This window comes from Melozone crissalis, unplaced genomic scaffold, assembly GCF_028551555.1.
Source record: "Melozone crissalis strain CALT ecotype California unplaced genomic scaffold, PUWL_Pcris_2 ptg000056l_1, whole genome shotgun sequence".
Taxonomy (NCBI): domain Eukaryota; kingdom Metazoa; phylum Chordata; class Aves; order Passeriformes; family Passerellidae; genus Melozone; species Melozone crissalis.
In genome coordinates this window covers 380,806-398,043 of record NW_026535834.1, presented here as the reverse complement: position 1 = coordinate 398,043, position 17,238 = coordinate 380,806, and the positions used below count along the sequence as shown (strand labels likewise).

At 36.9% G+C, this 17,238-nt stretch overlaps 1 protein-coding gene across 6 annotated transcripts in view; it reads left to right on the top strand.

The window, feature by feature from the left end:
• CDC42BPB (CDC42 binding protein kinase beta) overlaps nt 1–17,238 on the top strand; it is an 89,920-nt gene that overhangs the window by 52,147 nt on the left and 20,535 nt on the right. For 3 of the 6 annotated variants that reach the window (XM_054286961.1, XM_054286959.1, XM_054286960.1), the window contains exons 7-23: nt 179–379; nt 1,243–1,491; nt 2,451–2,530; nt 3,515–3,681; nt 3,770–3,889; nt 5,724–5,857; nt 7,549–7,791; nt 9,347–9,457; nt 9,911–10,155; nt 10,320–10,425; nt 10,939–11,063; nt 11,807–11,912; nt 13,471–13,619; nt 14,261–14,355; nt 14,443–14,522; nt 15,942–15,992; nt 17,064–17,153. In XM_054286961.1, coding sequence (XP_054142936.1) covers nt 179–379; nt 1,243–1,491; nt 2,451–2,530; nt 3,515–3,681; nt 3,770–3,889; nt 5,724–5,857; nt 7,549–7,791; nt 9,347–9,457; nt 9,911–10,155; nt 10,320–10,425; nt 10,939–11,063; nt 11,807–11,912; nt 13,471–13,619; nt 14,261–14,355; nt 14,443–14,522; nt 15,942–15,992; nt 17,064–17,153 — 2,352 coding nt within the window. The remainder of the gene's footprint in view (nt 1–178; nt 380–1,242; nt 1,492–2,450; nt 2,531–3,514; nt 3,682–3,769; nt 3,890–5,723; nt 5,858–7,548; nt 7,792–9,346; nt 9,458–9,910; nt 10,156–10,319; nt 10,426–10,938; nt 11,064–11,806; nt 11,913–13,470; nt 13,620–14,260; nt 14,356–14,442; nt 14,523–15,941; nt 15,993–17,063; nt 17,154–17,238) is intronic. The other 3 variants (XM_054286962.1, XM_054286963.1, XM_054286964.1) reach the window with 1 other exon arrangement.

Below are 17,238 nucleotides of genomic sequence, written 5' to 3'. Positions count from 1 at the left end.
CTTTGCAGTCTTTGTTACTTTCTTAATATTTCCTTTGTTATGTTGCTATGAATTTATGAATCTCTTCCTTCTCCAGAACCATGTTGTGGTGTCTCTGTCAGAAATACTAGTGTTTGAGTAAAACAGTTGCTGAGAGAAACTGGAAACTTATGAGAATTATGTTTGCCTTATTTTTAAGGTACAGTCATCAGTAGCAGTGGGTACTCCTGACTACATCTCTCCTGAGATACTGCAAGCAATGGAAGATGGAATGGGGAAATATGGGCCTGAGTGTGACTGGTGGTCACTGGGTGTCTGCATGTATGAAATGCTCTATGGTGAAACACCCTTCTATGCAGAGTCACTGGTGGAAACCTATGGGAAGATTATGAATCATGAAGTAAGAGCTGTCTTAAATCTCTTGTGTTCTGAGTTTATGTTTTCAGAGAAACTTATTACTTAAGGATATTGAGGTGATGGTAGTTTGCTTTTTCACAGTGTTTTAGATTAATATGTAGGTTTGTTGGTTCAGGTTTTAGGAAGCTTGCTTTTCTGAACTGCAGAAATTTAATTTTGACAAATTGAAATTTTTCTCTAAATGTTGATTTTCTTGTTGGAAAATCTAAGCAGTCATCACAAATCAAAATTAAAATCTACTCCAGTTTCTTCAGTCTAGAGTAATTTCAGTTGTAAGTGGTAATTACAATCTTTAGATCTTATGCTTGTTTATGAATAGAAATATTTTCTAAATGTAGATTATATTTCGGTAAGAAATACAGGTATTTAACCTAAATATTTGAAAAATAAATTATTAAATATGACAACATAAAGAACTAGCTAATGTCATGGGGCTTTAAGGGTTGAAATTAATTTAATCTGCAGGAGGTCAGTAGACTTCTGACTAAGAATACCAGTCTGTCTTTATTGTATGATCTTTAATATGTTGTAGTGTGTAAAAATCCTGATGTGTCTTAAAAAAAAGTTTTCTTTTCCTAACAGAGTTATTGTAATCACAGATCAAACAGATCTGTTTTAAAGAAATTGAAAAATGATTTCTTGTATTTGAAATCCAATTTAAGACAAAAAAATCTGTCATTGAATATATTGAATTGTACTCTGTCATTGCTCACTGTGACTAGAACAATATTTGACTATTCATTTCCAGTTTTATTGGTGTAGTTCAATGGTTTTTTTGAAACTACAGTTATAAGTTTTGGAATTAATTCCTTCTCTAAAAATTTCTCTTTTTGTTTTGTTTTCTAGGAACGATTTCAGTTTCCATCCCATGTTACAGATGTATCTGAAGAAGCAAAAGATCTTATTCAGAGACTTATCTGCAGCAGAGAGCGTAGGCTGGGACAAAATGGAATAGAGGATTTTAAATCTCATGCATTTTTTGAAGGACTTAATTGGGACAACATCCGAAACCTAGAAGCACCTTACATTCCAGAAGTCAGCAGTCCTTCTGACACCTCAAACTTTGATGTAGATGATGATGTACTAAGAAATCCAGTGAGTCTTTGTTTTTACATATTACTAATGGAAGTATGCATTCTTGCTGCACTGTAAGGTAGTAGTGAGAACTTATTTCAAAATAAAGAAAGGGATGAAAAATAAGTCACTCCAAATGTGAAAAATTCAAGTTTTTCATCTCTTGGCATTTTATGTTATCAGAAATCATAAGCTGCTTTTTTAAGTGGTAGCATTTGCCAGACTGTGTTACTTTACATGGTCAAAGTTAAAACATGTTTAGGTAGGGAAAAAAGCCTCTTAGTTGCCCTTTCAGTTTACCTTAGCAGGGAGGTAGTATTTGGATTTATGCTTTTTCAAAGGTGAAAAACAAAATCTGTCTTTACAAATACACATATATTCTCTGTGTAGCTTGCAAGCACAGCTGCCCACGTGAGAGGACTCATCCTGCTACTTCTCCACTGATTTAAGAAGCAGGAAGCTGGTTCTTGGAGTAGGGAACATTGGTGTTGAACTCCTCCATTTCTGTTTCTTGTAGTTTACAAATGGTTCAGGAGGAGTAGAGAGCTTTTGTGGTAATTTTTTCACCGGTTTGTATTTCAAGAAATCGGGAGCTTTTGGCACGTTTTTTGATTGCACATCTGACAGTAACTAAAACACTAAGACTAACAGCATGCATTTTGGTGCCAGATCACTTTTAATTAGGAACTTGAAATTTTGGGTTTTCTTTTACTGGCTGCATTGTGCTTTGAACTTGTTGAAATGCTGCCCTTTCAAGTGCCAGTTCAAGAGGCTCCGAAATTCAAGTCGTTCTATTAGGCGACCTAATCTGAAATAAAGCTTGTCCAGGGGCACTGGAGCATGACTGCCAATTGTCAGTTGGTGTATTAAGAAAAATCTTTCCATTAGCTGTCTCTCTTTTAGCTGTTGAGGCTCAATGAAATGCCTTTCACTCTGTATGTGTTCTCTCTTGGGTTTTCATGCACATTGTTTTCATGCAGGAAGTGGTGCCACCAAGTTCTCATACAGGCTTTTCTGGGCTGCATTTGCCATTCGTTGGGTTTACATACACAACGGACAGGTAAGCAGAGAATATGTTTTATAAATGAACTTGTTTCCCAAAGGCAGCTGATGCCTGGGAATTCTCATTTTTATAAATATATAGAAAGGTTGATGTACATAGGTATACATGTGGCCCAACATTTATTCCTTGTTTGTTTTTCTTTCAAATGTCTGAACATATTTTGATCCTGTTTGCCAAGATTAGGTGCTTTTGTATTTAATATTTTATGTATTTGAAATGAAAGAAAGTTAAGGGATTAGATGTGTCAATTGCAGTTCCTTCATTGAGAGGCAGAGAGCAAGTCTTGTCCACACTGGACATCTGCCAGGAACTGTTCAGGATTATCTCATTGCTCCACTGTCATGCTGGTAGACCAAGTTAACACAGAGGGTTCTGAGCATGGACAAAGTGGCTCAATTTGCCACTTTTTCATATCTTTGAAATGGCCTCCATCTGACTTCAGAGATCTCTCAAAAATATGCTTGTCTCTGATCTTAGGGTATTCTGACCTGTTTGTTATTCCATTATTTCTCTTTGCTGGGATTTGTTACCCCATGAACCCAAAACATGTCTGTCATTCTTTTCACAGTGAGATCATGTGAAACATTAACTTAAATCCATCTTTGCCATGCTTTAAACTAAACGTTTGGGGTTGTCCCTCAACTGTCTCAGTGCAGGTACACTTACCTGCTTCCATTTCTGCCAGGTACCTGTAACCTTTGGTGTGGGAGAGTTAACATTTTCAGTCATTTAAGCAGTTTGTGAAGTCAAGGTATATCTGCATCATTGAAGTTCTGCATGCAGGTATCTTAATTCTACAGCAGCATGCACAGTAGCTAGGGAGTAATAACTTTACCCTGAGAATTGTCTCTACAGTAACAATTACTGCACTAATTGTACTTGTAAATTTAAGGTGCATATTTGGTGGAATCCCAGCATGTCCCAGCTATAGACTGCTGTGAGTATTTATTAAAATGTCCTAACTTATGTATTTCTTTTCAGCTCTTTATCTGATAGAGGCACTTTAAAGAGTGTGCTGCAGTCTGACACTGTAACCAAAGACACGGAGGTACAGCGAGACTTAAAGAACACTTCACAAATAGAAGTCTATGAAAAGAAAATACGGAAATTAGAGCAAGAAAAGCAAGACTTGAACAGACAACTGCAAGGTTAGTGTTTATTTTTGTTTGGACTCTTAGTTCTGTTCATTGGAATATATTCTATTGAAAATCTTTTCCTTTCTTTTTGGATTTTAAGAATCTGCACAGACAGTGCAGAACCTCCAAGGTCCAGTGTGTGTTACAGCCAATACAAGCCGTGATAAGGAGATTAAAAAATTAAATGAAGAAATTGAACGGTTGAAGAACAAATTAACAGGTAAGCCTCTGGCATGGTAATTATAGTAATGCAATTTATTTTGCAATAAGTAGAATTAATTCTCTTCAGCTGTTTAAAAAACAAAGGGTGTTTTAAAGCCTTGTTCAATAATAAGAGGCTGGAAAAAAAATTCAGTTTTTTCCAGATGAGTGCTTAAGTAGTTCTTCCACTTACTTGGCTTGATAACACATACTAGCATGGGAAGTGCAGAGTGTGATGAATTGTGTGGATGGATTTAATTAAACATTTTGTGTGATATCCATTTCCCTAAAAATTTCAGGAGATCCTTTTCTCTTACTCCTCCATTTGGGGAGGATTATTGTGTTGGAGAGGTTTTACTTGGAGACAGGTGTAAGAGACAGGAGATAGAAGTCTGGTTGCTCTTTAGTAACATAAAGGAGTAGATGGGGGATGTGTAATAGTAGTTCACATTTAGATATTTCTGAGCTTCTGCTCCCTTTGTGTTTCTGTGTTTGGTGATGCATTAATTAGGAAGCACTGAGCATTGCAGAAAAACAAATACTGGCATCTGTCCTGAGGGAAGACTGACTCACCCATATCACTGAAAATCTGTTGCTTGACAATGCTATTAGTTTATCCATGCAAACCTCCTGTTAGCACCTAATTTTTAAGTAGGAATCAGTGATAAACAAAATGGTAGTTTTGAATCCTAATGACTTGGCTGAGAGTTTTATAAAGGCCTGTATAGTGTGTGTTCAGATGCTAAGTTGCTGATGCTGATTTTTTTAGAATATCCTTTCCTGATTTCATTTGACAATATACCCTTTTTGTAGGTGTATGCGCTGCAAAAATCAACTCTGTTCTCCTACACAGATTGTCTTCCCAAAAAAAGCTATTTTTGTGTATTCTGAAATGAGGTTTGTCACAGTAGTTAGATTAATGCTCTGCTTTTGCAAAGGGTTCAGGTTCATCTAGTTCTTCTACCAGTGATGTCCTGTTAAATATAAATTCTAACAGTATGTTCTTACTTAAAAAAAAGTGGCATTGGTTCATATAGGGTGGGAGGAAGTTTGTTCTGAAGTGAGGAAAGGAATACTATTTCATGCATTATAGCAGTGCTTGGCATCCTGAATACTTAGGTCCATTTTCCTGTTCTGCCATAGATACCAGTGGAACTTGAGTGACACAGTTATTCCCTGTGAAATTTCTTACATATTTGATAGTAGAAGTGGTAATTAAAACCAAATAGAGAATGGCAGCTCATTTTCTTAGAATTGGTAAGACTGAGCAGGAGTATATAAAGGTGGCTATGTGGGGTGTTTTGCACTTAAAACCAATAATTTCAAAGCAGATTTGTTTCTTTGTCATTGAAAGTAAAGTGAGAACAAGGTGCCAGGAGTATGATCAGTCAGGTCTTCAGGTTACCTTTGCAGGATGGTATTTCTTTCCCAAACTATTCATTAGTTCTTATCTAGAAAATAAATGGTCATTGCTTGTCTTGCTGGATGCACTAATGACTGTTGCCTTTTTGTTGCATAAGGAAAACTATTTAGGAAACACATTATTAGAACTGGAATTGAAACATTTCAAGTTTATTTTACGGTTTTCTAGGGCTAGAAGTTGCATTCCTCAAAAACAAAACAAAGCCTTGTGCTAAGGCTTTTTCCCTTAGAGATCACAATCTTTGGGGCTGAGAAAAATAAAATTATTTTGAGGTATCAAGATCCCAAAGTTACTTTAAATGGTCTAAAATGGTGGGGATAGGAAAGAAGTTGACTTTCCAAGCAAAGTGATGCCAATTTGCATGAGTAATTGGCTTGTGTTATTGGTGTTAATTTGGGACCAGTAGCCTCTAATATGTATTTATCTGCAGATATAAGTAAACTGGAAGCACAGCTTGCAGATGCAGTGGCTTTTCGACAAGAGCATGAAGACTCCATACACAAGTTGAAAGGACTGGAAAAGCAGTGCAGAGTACTGAGGCAAGAAAAGGAGGACCTTCATAAGGTACTGATCCAAAGATATATACTTTTTAAAATGGTTATGTAAAGTAGTTCTAGAGCAGTTACTTTGTGATTGCAATTTTAGTGTTTTAAATGCTGCTTTTTAAAACGATGCAGAGATGTTAGGGAACCTGTTGAGCCGTACAGTAGCTTTCCAAAGTATCACACTTTTATTTTTTGGAAGTTGATGGGCTTACTGTTTCAAATGTGTTCTGCTAGATTAAACAAACACCTAAAGAATGGTTTTAATTAAGCTGTTTAATTATTCTTAACTGTTTCAGTAGAAGTCTGAGGCAATCAAGAGAGACTTCAGAGCCTTGGGATGACTTGTTAAGGGATCAGGAGCTCAAGTATTATTCTCCTCTATTCCCTCATCTTTCAGGGGATGATGAGGGAGGAAACAGCCCCAGCAGACACCTGGCTGGTGTCCCTGGCAGAATTAGGGGTTTTTGACCATAGGTCAGTTCACATGACACCAGGGCCTGCTGGTGACATTTGGGGTACACCTGTCTATTTAGGGGAAAACAATCTCTGCACAGAAGTTAGCAGAGCTCATTGAAAGAGCCCATTTACTCTTTCTTTATACCAAAAGGTTAATTATTGCTCAAGGTTAATGATGACTTTTATGTAATCATTGAGTTTATTTGCTGCTGTGTAAATTATCTCTTTGTTTGCTTCCTAAAATTTAGCAGTATTTCAGATTTAAGTCAGCAACATATTTTGTAGTAAAGTAAATAGGGCTTTGCATATGCTACCTACCATTTTCAATAATAGTAAAAAAGCTACCTATATTGGAATAACTAGTTTTGCAAAAGTCTACCAGGCATATTGTTCCTGAGCATTCATATGGATCCATAAGTAATCCATGGGCCAGAATTACTGGGCTGTCCCTACACTAGCATTTAACAGTCTCTCTTCTGTCTGTTAATCACCAGTAGGGATTATTTGCCAGAGTGTATAAGTAGCAGAGAAAGTGAATCTTTTAGTCTAAGCACATGCTTTTTGGGAATTTAATCTTCCTGCAATGCTCCTACTAATGGCAGAAATTTTTAGAATTCCCTTGTACAGTATACATTTATTTTGTTGTGTCATTCTGCTTTTTTTCTTTTTTTTCCTCCGACTCTCAAATGATTTTATGTCAAACATTCCATTTGTATTTTAATCCTGTTAATTTTTGTGAACTACTTTCTGTAAAGAAAATAGTTTTTATACTTTCAATTAAGGTATTAAGAGTTTCACAACTTGTGTTAAGGAATCTTCCTCAGTTTTCTGAAAAATCTAACACTAGCTGCAGCCCCTCAGTGCTGGTAAAACGTATTTGATGTTGCTCCTGAATCTCCTGTCTTCTGAAGCATTCCTTTAAACAAGGTTACAAATGTGCAAGTACATAGTGGTAATGTAAAATCAAATTATTTGGAAGTGAGGTGACCTTTTGTAGTGACATTTATAAGAAAGACTTCTGGGATACCAAAGGTAGCTTTGGAGCTGCCACACTACAAGCAGAGTAATGACTGCCTTTGTATGTCACTGCAGTTGCCTAGCTAAACAATTGTGTAATTGTGTAAATTAAGAATTAGAAATCTTTAGTAGTTTTATGAGGTGGTCAAAACAAGCTTATTTAGGTCCAGTTTCTTTCTTCTTGGAAAGAATTAAATGGAGTTCAAATAACTCTTTTTTTTTTTTTTTTTAAACCAGCAACTTGTAGAAGCCTCCGAGAGATTAAAGATGCAGTCCAAAGAGCTGAGGGATGCCCACCAGCAAAGGAAGCTGGCTGTGCAGGAGTTCTCTGAGCTCAGTGAGAGGATGGGGGACCTGCGCTCCCAGAAGCAGAAGCTGTCCCGGCAGCTCCGCGACAAGGAGGAGGAGCTGGAAGTGAGCATGCAGAGAATCGACGCTCTGCGCCAGGACGTCCGAAAGTCTGAGAAGATGAGAAAAGAGGTAGCTTGATAAAATAGTAATAAAGTAGCTAGCACTCATGTGTTACAGCTGCTGCTTACCCTGTACCTGCTGTGTGATTGTATGGAAAAATTGGGAGCATCTTCTGGAGGTTTTCATGGGGTTTTTATTTGCGCTCAGACTGATTTGAATCTTGAGGAAAGTATTCTTGCTGTATGCCCAGTGTATTAGTTCTGGTGTTTGGATTCTTGTAGAGTCTTGACTCATAGTCAGCTTGAAACCTGTAAAGCTCAGTGAATGTCTTCATATGCTCTGAGGTTGGAGTATTCTGACTTCACTTAGCACAATGTTTATCTTCAGCTGAAATGAGGAATAGTGATACAAAACTAAATACATGATTTTCCTTCCTCTGTAATTAAGTCATTGTAAGAGTAATATCTTTAAGCAAGCTACTTTCCAATTAGTATTCTAGACAGTTTATAGTTTTTCATGAGATGAAGTGAATAGCCAGAAGAGAACATAAGAAAAAATTTCTGTGGTTAATCTGGAGTGTTTTAATCACTGAAAAATCATAATGTTTTCTGCATGCTCTGGGTGAAAGAGAAGAGAAATTCAATAGCTCTATAAGCTAGAAAACTTGTAGCAAATTGAAGGGTAGTCTATGAAAATGTCGTGGATAATGAAGTTTCTAAGGCTTTTCTCCACAAACAAGGTATGATAGTCAACTAGGAATTGATGAATTGGTGTGGCATCTCATCTCTAGAGCAGAGTGCAGCAGGCATTCAAGTGTTGTTGCTAATGCAGTTAAATACTTTCATGCAGAGCTTTAAAAATCTCCTGTATTTGTTCTTAAAAATTCCTCTGTTCTCCCTTTCATAACAGTTGTATCAATCTTCTGTTCAGAGCACAGTCTAGAAGTTAATTATCTTGTCCCACAGTTCTAAGTACAGTCCTTTTAAAAACAGCTTTGCTAGTTCAATTTGAACATAGAAAAACAAATCTTACTGTTCCTGTCAGGGTATGAAACTGTACTGCTATTGCTTGAATTCCAACAGTTGCCTTAGTTGCCACTAAATCTAAATTGTCTTTCTGATAAGCTTTCTGAAGTCAATAAATGAATGATCACGCTTACTTTGTTCCATAATTGCAAAGTAAAAATATTCAGTGTTCATATTTAAAGTGTTTTGCAGTAATTTGGTTTAAAGGTTGATATTTTTAAGCTGCCTTACTTAGATACTGAGCCATGGATCTGACCTGTAAATGTGGGAGACTTTTCTCTTTTTCAGCTGCAGTGTCTTCCTAGTGCCATTTCCTTCTCTTTTCTGTAATAGAAGCTGTGCAGTTATCCCTGAATGGGCTTGATGTAGTTCACATCAGTACAAAGAGTCATAAAATAATAGTTCTCTACATGTGACAGATGGATGCCTGAATCACTGAAGGCAAAACAATTCTCATGACATTCTGAGATGGTTGTTATAGTGGTGCAACTTAAAATAGAAATAAGTAAAACTTTCTGCTAGGCCGTATGGAGGAAAGGAAATTAATGATCCAGATAGTGTTATCTTGTGTTGAAATGACCTAAAATGACTCTTCACAGCTGGAAGCCCAACTGGAAGAAGTCGTAGCAGAAGCATCAAAAGAACGCAAGCTCCGTGAGCACAGTGAGGTTTTCTCCAAACAACTGGAAAATGAACTGGAAGCTCTAAAGGTTACATGGTTTTTGACAAGTATTTATTCATGGCCTAGAAGCTGCAATAGTTTGGCTTACTGAACTGTTGATACCAGTGGGAGACTTAAAAACTGCAGCACTACTGGAAATCTGACCTAACCCATCCAGATTTATTTGCCTTTTTTGCTTGAAAGCCTTTAATTGCTGGGTACTGATGTCTTGAAAATGCTCAGTTTATATAATTTCTAAGCAGCTAGTAAACCAATGTGATCCAAATTTGTTACCTCTGCAAGCCATTTCAACCCCTTATTTGGGTCATGTAAGCAGAGCAGTCATTTGCAATGCTTGGGGACAGGCACCTTTTAAATCACTCCATGCCCAAATAAAAATTTTTCCAAAGTGCCACCAACTGGCCAATTCTGACTTTTAAGAATATACTCAAAATAAAAAGATCATAGCTTCTCCCTGATGGCTTTTCCTCTTGTTTTGCAGTTGAAGCAGGGAGGCCGGGCAGCTGGTGCCACGCTGGAACATCAGCAGGAGCTTTCCAAAGTTAAGTCTGAGCTGGAAAAGAAAATCTTGTTTTATGAAGAGGAGTTGGTCCGACGAGAAGCGTCACATGTTTTGGAAGTGAAAAATGTGAAAAAGGAAGTACATGATTCAGAGAGCCATCAGCTTGCACTCCAGAAAGAGATCATGATCTTAAAAGATAAATTAGAAAAAACAAAGCGAGAGAGGTAAGCTTTTGGGCATGCTCCCCTCACTGTGGATTTCTTTTTGTTGCATGGGTGCCTGTGCAGGCTGGTATTTCACCCTAACTCTGTTTATTCCTTTTTGAAAATCCTAGTCTATAGGTTCAGCAATGTGACAATGTGTTTCTATTTCTTGCCCTTCTCTTTAGGCACAGTGAAATGGAGGAAGCAGTAGGAACAATGAAGGAGAAATACGAACGTGAAAGATCTATGCTCTTGGAAGATAACAAAAAATTAACAACAGAAAATGAGAGGGTAATTATTTCAGGAAACATATAATTCTTACTTCATTAGTCTCTGATGTTGAAGTAGTCTATTCACTGATCAGAACAGAATCTGTGAGTATTCAGGCACTATCTCAATTTTAAAAACTTCATTTTTGCCTTATAAATATTAGAGATTTGGCTACATAGTAACTTTAGCATCTTGCTACTCTGCTCTTTGGGGGATTGATTCCCACAATTAAGGGGACACCACCTTGTTGATTCTTCATGCAGGCTGCAAAGAGAGGAAATCATTGACACACACTGCCTGCCTTCCTGGAGGTTTACAGTTAAACCTTATTTCTCTCCAACCTCTACACTTGATTTGTTGTTTTCACTTGTTTTAAATTATTTTATGAGAACTAATAGTTTCACAAAAAGGAAGCCCATCTAGATAGCCCAGGATGGTCTTGTTTGATCAGGTTCTAAAGGTGTGTAAGCATACACATATATAAAAAGTTTGAAACTGACCTAAGTCACAGGTGAAACTAACTTCTTGTTTCAGCTCTGCTCCTTCGTGGACAAGCTAACAGCACAGAACAGACAGCTGGAAGATGAGCTCCAAGATCTAGCAGCAAAGAAGGAGTCTGTTGCTCACTGGGAAGCTCAGATTGCAGAAATCATTCAATGGTATGTGCTGATTAGAGATCCAGATATGGCCACTTTGAACTTCTGAAATACTGCTTGGTTTTGGTTTGGTTTTTTTTTTAACATATAGCTAGGCCTTGTTTGTGTCTGAGACCAGCAAAAGCATGGTACTTTTGAGTGCTGATTTTGTTAAAATTGCCAGATGCCACTGAAACAAGTAGAAAGAGTCAGGGTGTCAACTTTCTTCAGTCTCTAAAGTGATTGTTAAATCATCCTCTTTGGAATATTTTGATAAATTCATTCAGGAAAGTGGTCAAGATTTAAAAGGTCAGCATTAACATATAGAACCTCACTAGCTGTACTAGAGCACTTAGTACTTCCACTCTTCTCATCTATATAATTCACTGTTCTAGCAAGCTGTGTGCAAGAATTTCAGCTTGCAAAACAAAAAGGACTGGAAGGTAGCCCTTACAAAAATTGAGAAAGTAATATGCAGATAATTTTCAAATAACAGCTAATCTCTGCAGAACTCTTGCTAATGGAAAAAGGGAGGTTTCAGTTTCCCTAGCAACTGCCACAATCAAGAAAATCAGATAAAAGAAAAATTTAAGGCAGGCAATCTGGGATGCGATCAGTTTTCTGTCGCTGGGAGAGTTTTCCCTGCTCTGTTTGTTCCTGTTATGTCCCTAAACCCAGCACAGACACTCTGATAATTTGGTGGTACAGTATTTGGTGCTGTGAGCCATGAAACTGCTAAGTTATGGGTTTTTGTAATTGCACAACAGGGTAAGTGATGAGAAGGATGCTCGTGGCTATCTCCAAGCATTAGCTTCCAAGATGACAGAAGAACTGGAATCGCTGAGAAGTTCCAGTCTGGGGTCACGAACACTGGTAAGGAAATAAGAAACATTCAGGATGTTCTGGGCATGTCTGAGAAGCTGCATTGTTGTGCTTAAAGATAATTAATCCTCTGCTCTGCTTTATAGTTTTTAGGTACTGCTTGCAAAGCCAACTAGGTAACCTGATCAGAATTTGGTCATTACAGGGGGCAGTTGTTTCATACTTGTATCTGCTATCACAGATATTATACACTACAGAGGAGAAAAGAAATAATAACTTAAACCATTAAAGGGAATACAGAAATATACCTGACCATGTTATGCACAATTGAATAATTGCTGTTACAGCAAGACAATAAAGTAAGTTTTCTTCTGTGAAAAAATATTATCTGGCTTATGCCAATAGAAACTAGGGACACACAGAGAATATGGCTTTATTTACATGCAGAACAATAAGACCTTTGTGCCATAATTTTCCCATACAATAGTAACATGAATTCCCCAAAATTTAATAGAAGAGCTCTCATAAAGGAGTATGGTTTCAAAGAGAAAAACACTTGCACAAGGAAAGGAAGAGCCATTTGCAGCTTGGCATGGGAGCCCACATCCCCACTAATGCCAATCACCAGTCTGCCATCCAGAATCCATCTGCTGCTGGTTTATGCTCATGAAAAATTACTCACCCCTTCCAAACCTATGAATATGAGAGAATAAGAGAAAGTTTTATTTCTGTGAGCTGACATTTGTTTGCATCATCAGGAGACTATATTATAATATAGAGGTTTAACAGGAAGAAAGATTGGATCAAATGCAGTTTGCATTTTTATCTTAGCTTCTGCCTGAATAAAGAACACTGTCTGTTCTTTATATTATAACTAAGGCAGTTACTTCTCAACATAAAAAGTGCTTCTCAATTTTCATTACTATTATTTACAGGTTCATCTATGACTAGAGAGGTATTCATTAGGGAATTTCAGAAACATAGTCCACACTGAAAAACGTCTAGAAAAGCTCAGAATATTGGCTTTTGGGGTAGTAGAGAAGAATTGCATGGTGTGTGCTGGAATATAGCATATGGTGTATGTATGTAGCATATGTTAGATATATAGTAGCATATATAGTATATGCTACTTAGCAAGCATAAGACTTGCTTAGGAAAATGTTCCAGGTATCTTGGGCATCTCAAGAGCCAAGATTCCTTCTTCCTCTTTTGTCTTCTCATAGTTTTGCTACTCTTAGTATGTTTTATGTTAGTATGTTTTACATTTTGACATTTATCTCCTCTTTGAAAATCATTGTTATATCACTGTGCAAGTTTTACACTCAGTTCTAGATTGGACAGTGGGTTCTGTTTGACTTCCATGCTCAGTCATCCAGCATTTTGGTTTCCACCATATTGTGTTAATGGTTTAACCAATAATAAAATCGCTCATTACTTCACTCTTGTGTCATGAACAATGACTACTGACTAATTTTCATGCAGCAGGTGTGCTGTCCATAGCTGATTAAAAAGCATTCTCTGAACCAGTGTGAAAGCTAACTTATGTCTTTGGGAAGAACAGAAATACCCTTAGCCAGTTGTAGTAATACTCAGTGACTTACTGCAACAGGATCCCCTGTGGAAGGTGCGCCGCAGTCAGAAGTTGGACATGTCAGCAAGGCTGGAATTGCAGTCAGCCCTTGATGCTGAAATTCGTGCCAAACAACTGGTTCAAGAAGAGCTACGGAAAGTGAAAGATGCAAACATATCTTTTGAAAGGTAATGAGGGTTTTGGTTGTGTTTGGGGATTAATGTGCTGATCTAAACTGCTGATTAGAATAGCAGCAACTTCCTTAAAATGGCTCCTTGTGCCTGGATATTGGACTCTGTCAGAAGGATCCCATTCTATAGAATATGTATTTATTACATAGTCAAATGAGAACTGTAAAAATTCCTTCAAGTAAACACTTGACTGCTCTAGTAAGTTAAAATCTTGGGCATCTGAGAAAAAAAAAGGTGTAAGAGCAAATTCAAAACAAATTCACTACCATTTCTTTGACTAACTGGAGAGTCAGACATGTTCTTGGGAATTATAAGTAAAAGTACTCTTAGAATAATTTTGTTTGGCAGATACTTGCAGGGATAGCTGAAGTCTTAAGTACAGTTTTAACTGTCTAGTCAAGTAATGAGGTGTCTGTTCAGGGGAAAAGTAAAATAATTCATCCTTAAAAAAAATCACTTAAAAAAACCCCAATGCCCCTCAAAAAACCCCGACATAACCCCCCAAAAATAACAAACAAACAAAAAGGCTTTTTCTGAAAGTCTTGAGATGTAGGACCAGAAATTAACAACCTCGTGTACTGGCGTTCCTGCCTTTGAGACATTTCAGATTACATTTTGATCATATTTTTTTACTTTAGTAAATTAAAGGAATCAGAAGCAAAAAATAGAGAACTGTTGGAAGAGATGGAAGGTTTGAAGAAAAAAATGGAAGAAAAGTACAGAACAGATTCAGGTAATTAAATTTCCTGTGTTCTAACAGAGTTCTAACACAACCTGTGATGTTGCCTTTTAGCTAAGCCTGTTCTGCTTTTGGTTTTAGGTCTCAAACTTCCAGACTTTCAAGATTCCATTTTTGACTATTTCAACACCTCTCCTCTTGCACGTGATTTGACTTTCAGAGTGAGTTATTACATAAAATAACTACAAAATGAGATAACAGAATTATATTTTTAATATGTAAAAATATCTCTTAGGCACTGTATGGCAGATTGGTATCTTGCATATTAGCCAAATCAGTGTGGCACAGAATTGGATGCCCAGCAGTTGTCAGTTTGCTTGGCATTTTGCAGAGAAGCTGGCACCTCTGGGAAATATTCTCAGAAGTTCACTTAAATTATTTTCCATTCTAGCTTTTTTGTTTAGGGTAATCTCAAACATTTGCTAAATGAAATATATTCAGAGTTTTTTTGAGTATGCTGGCACACCCTATTACAAATAAGGAATTAAATGCTTTGCAGTTGGAAGATACTGATTATTACAAGGGAAAGTTTTCACACAGTTCAAGGAGTGCTTAAACAGATTTGTAAAATTGTTGGCTCCAGATCTTAATGGAGTGGTTAGAGGAGAAGGAGCTGGGAAGAGAATCAGAGGACCCACAGATGTTGGTATAATAATTTTATCATGACACACCCTGTGATCCTTAGAAAACAAATCATTCAAATCACAGCTCCAAGTAGGCGTTTCACTTTAAATGATTTGTGCATTCCCTGAGGAAGCAGCTGTTAAATGCAACATTGAATCACATTTCCTTACTTCATGAACTCTTGATCCTTGAAGATTTTTCTGGGTTTTTTTTTAAATTTTGTTTTGCAAAGTTTAGGATAAAACCAAGGGCTTGAACTGAAACGATCTGTTGGTGAAGTGGCATTAAAGGGGCTCAGGTTAAAACCTCATCAGCCTGGTTAGATTTTCTATCTGAGATGTCTACTCTCTCTTTTTTCTTTTTCTTTTTGTTTTTATTGTCACTGTTGCTAAAAACAAAAAAGCCTATGGACATGCTGTGATATTTTCATACAATTTGTGTATTTGCTGTTCCCAGTCACAAAATGTCTATGCTGCCTTTCTGTTGGAGCAGGAAGATGTGCTCTATGGGTGGCAAGGAGGGGAGAGAAGCATGATGCATGCTACTTTCTCAATACTAGCTTTACCTACTGACCTTGATATTTTAAAACATTGTTTTTAAAAGTACCAGATAGATGTAAAACAGAAACATGTAAAATATCAAGCCCATAACTAAATAAGGTTCCATTTGATGGATCCTGAAATAAATACATATTCTCTGTGGAAATGCAGGTGGCATTTTCTAATGAATTACATTAAAATTGCTGATACCGTGCTTAATAACTTACATTAACTTTTTTTTTTTCCACATGTACTTATAAAGATATTTTGTATCATCTGCTTTGGGGTTGACTTAGTTTGAATGAGTTTCATTTGGCCATATAAAATTTTATTTAGCTAGTCAACTAATATTCTATCTGAAGTTTTCCTGTGGGTGATAAGCGATCGTTTTTATCCCTCATATCTGTTACAACAAAGGATTCTGTTTCTTCTTCGTCTACATCTTCTCTGCTAGCCTTTTGGGAAGAAGTAAGTTTTTGCTAGTAGTTTTGTGTCCTTATTTTGTTGTGACCTGTCTTAGTAAGAATGGCCCTCTAAAACTAGATATTTTGCTTCCTTAATTTCTCTGTAACTTAATCCACTAAACCTCTTTGAGGCTTACTGTTTTATAGTTTGACTATATAGCTAAAGCTGAATCACACAGTATTTTGAAATTATTCATATTACATAATCATGCAATTTGATCTTAAATGGCCCAACCCTTCCAATCAGTTTGGAACAAAACAAAAATAACAAGTATCTGAACAAATTGAGTGAGCTAACTGGAGATGTCTTCCTGTCTAAACTGGCTGGGAAGTGAGTGATTCATTACTTGTTGCCTTTAGTGCTAATTACATCATTGATGTGAAGTCTAATCTCATGTTTGTTAATCACAGTTTTCATGATGTCCTGAGAGTACAGTAATACAGAATCCTACTTCCACACCCAGCTGCTTTAGCTCTGCAATTGTAGCATACTTCCCCCTTGTGCTGGCAATTAGTAGTTGCTAATTTAAGTGTGAAATTAATAGATGGCTTGTAATGGATGCTAGCTTTAAATGTTAGCGAAATATAAGGCACTGTGATTAATTAGACATGATTCTTTTAATGACGGAGGCCAATCATTCTTAAACAACTTTTTAAAAGATTGAGCATTACTACTTTAAGATTTTTTCTTGTGGCAGGTTTGCTGGCTTCTGTATGCTAGAAAAATCCTAGTGTAGTAAGCTACCATGAGAAATCAGCTATTTTAGGGATGATTGCCAAGCTACTCAAACATCATTCCATACCTGCAAGCAAGAGATTAGACACAGCCTTGCTGGGAGAATGCAGCTGTTAGAGCATTTATGCTGTCTACTACAAGATTTTGCATTTCAGTACTTCCAGCTTTTCCATCAGGTGTCAGGGTTTGTATTGAGGAAAGATCTTTTTCAGAGTGGATGTTAAATGTATGTGTACTTCATATAGAAATCAGCACCGGGTCTTGTTTCCATTTTGTTGACACAAGGACACTTCATCAGATTGTGGTATCTAATCTAACATGTTTGCTGTCCTTTTGCAGACCAGCTCTATTAGTGAGCAGGAAATGCAGGGTTCCAAGTCAGAGGTTTCACCATCTACTTCAGTTGTAACTGCAGAGCAGCAACAAGAAGTAAGAGACCCATTATTTTACCCTGAGGAGTATTTCACCAGAAAGTCTCTCTGTCTTGTTCATGATAAATACATACTGCAGCATT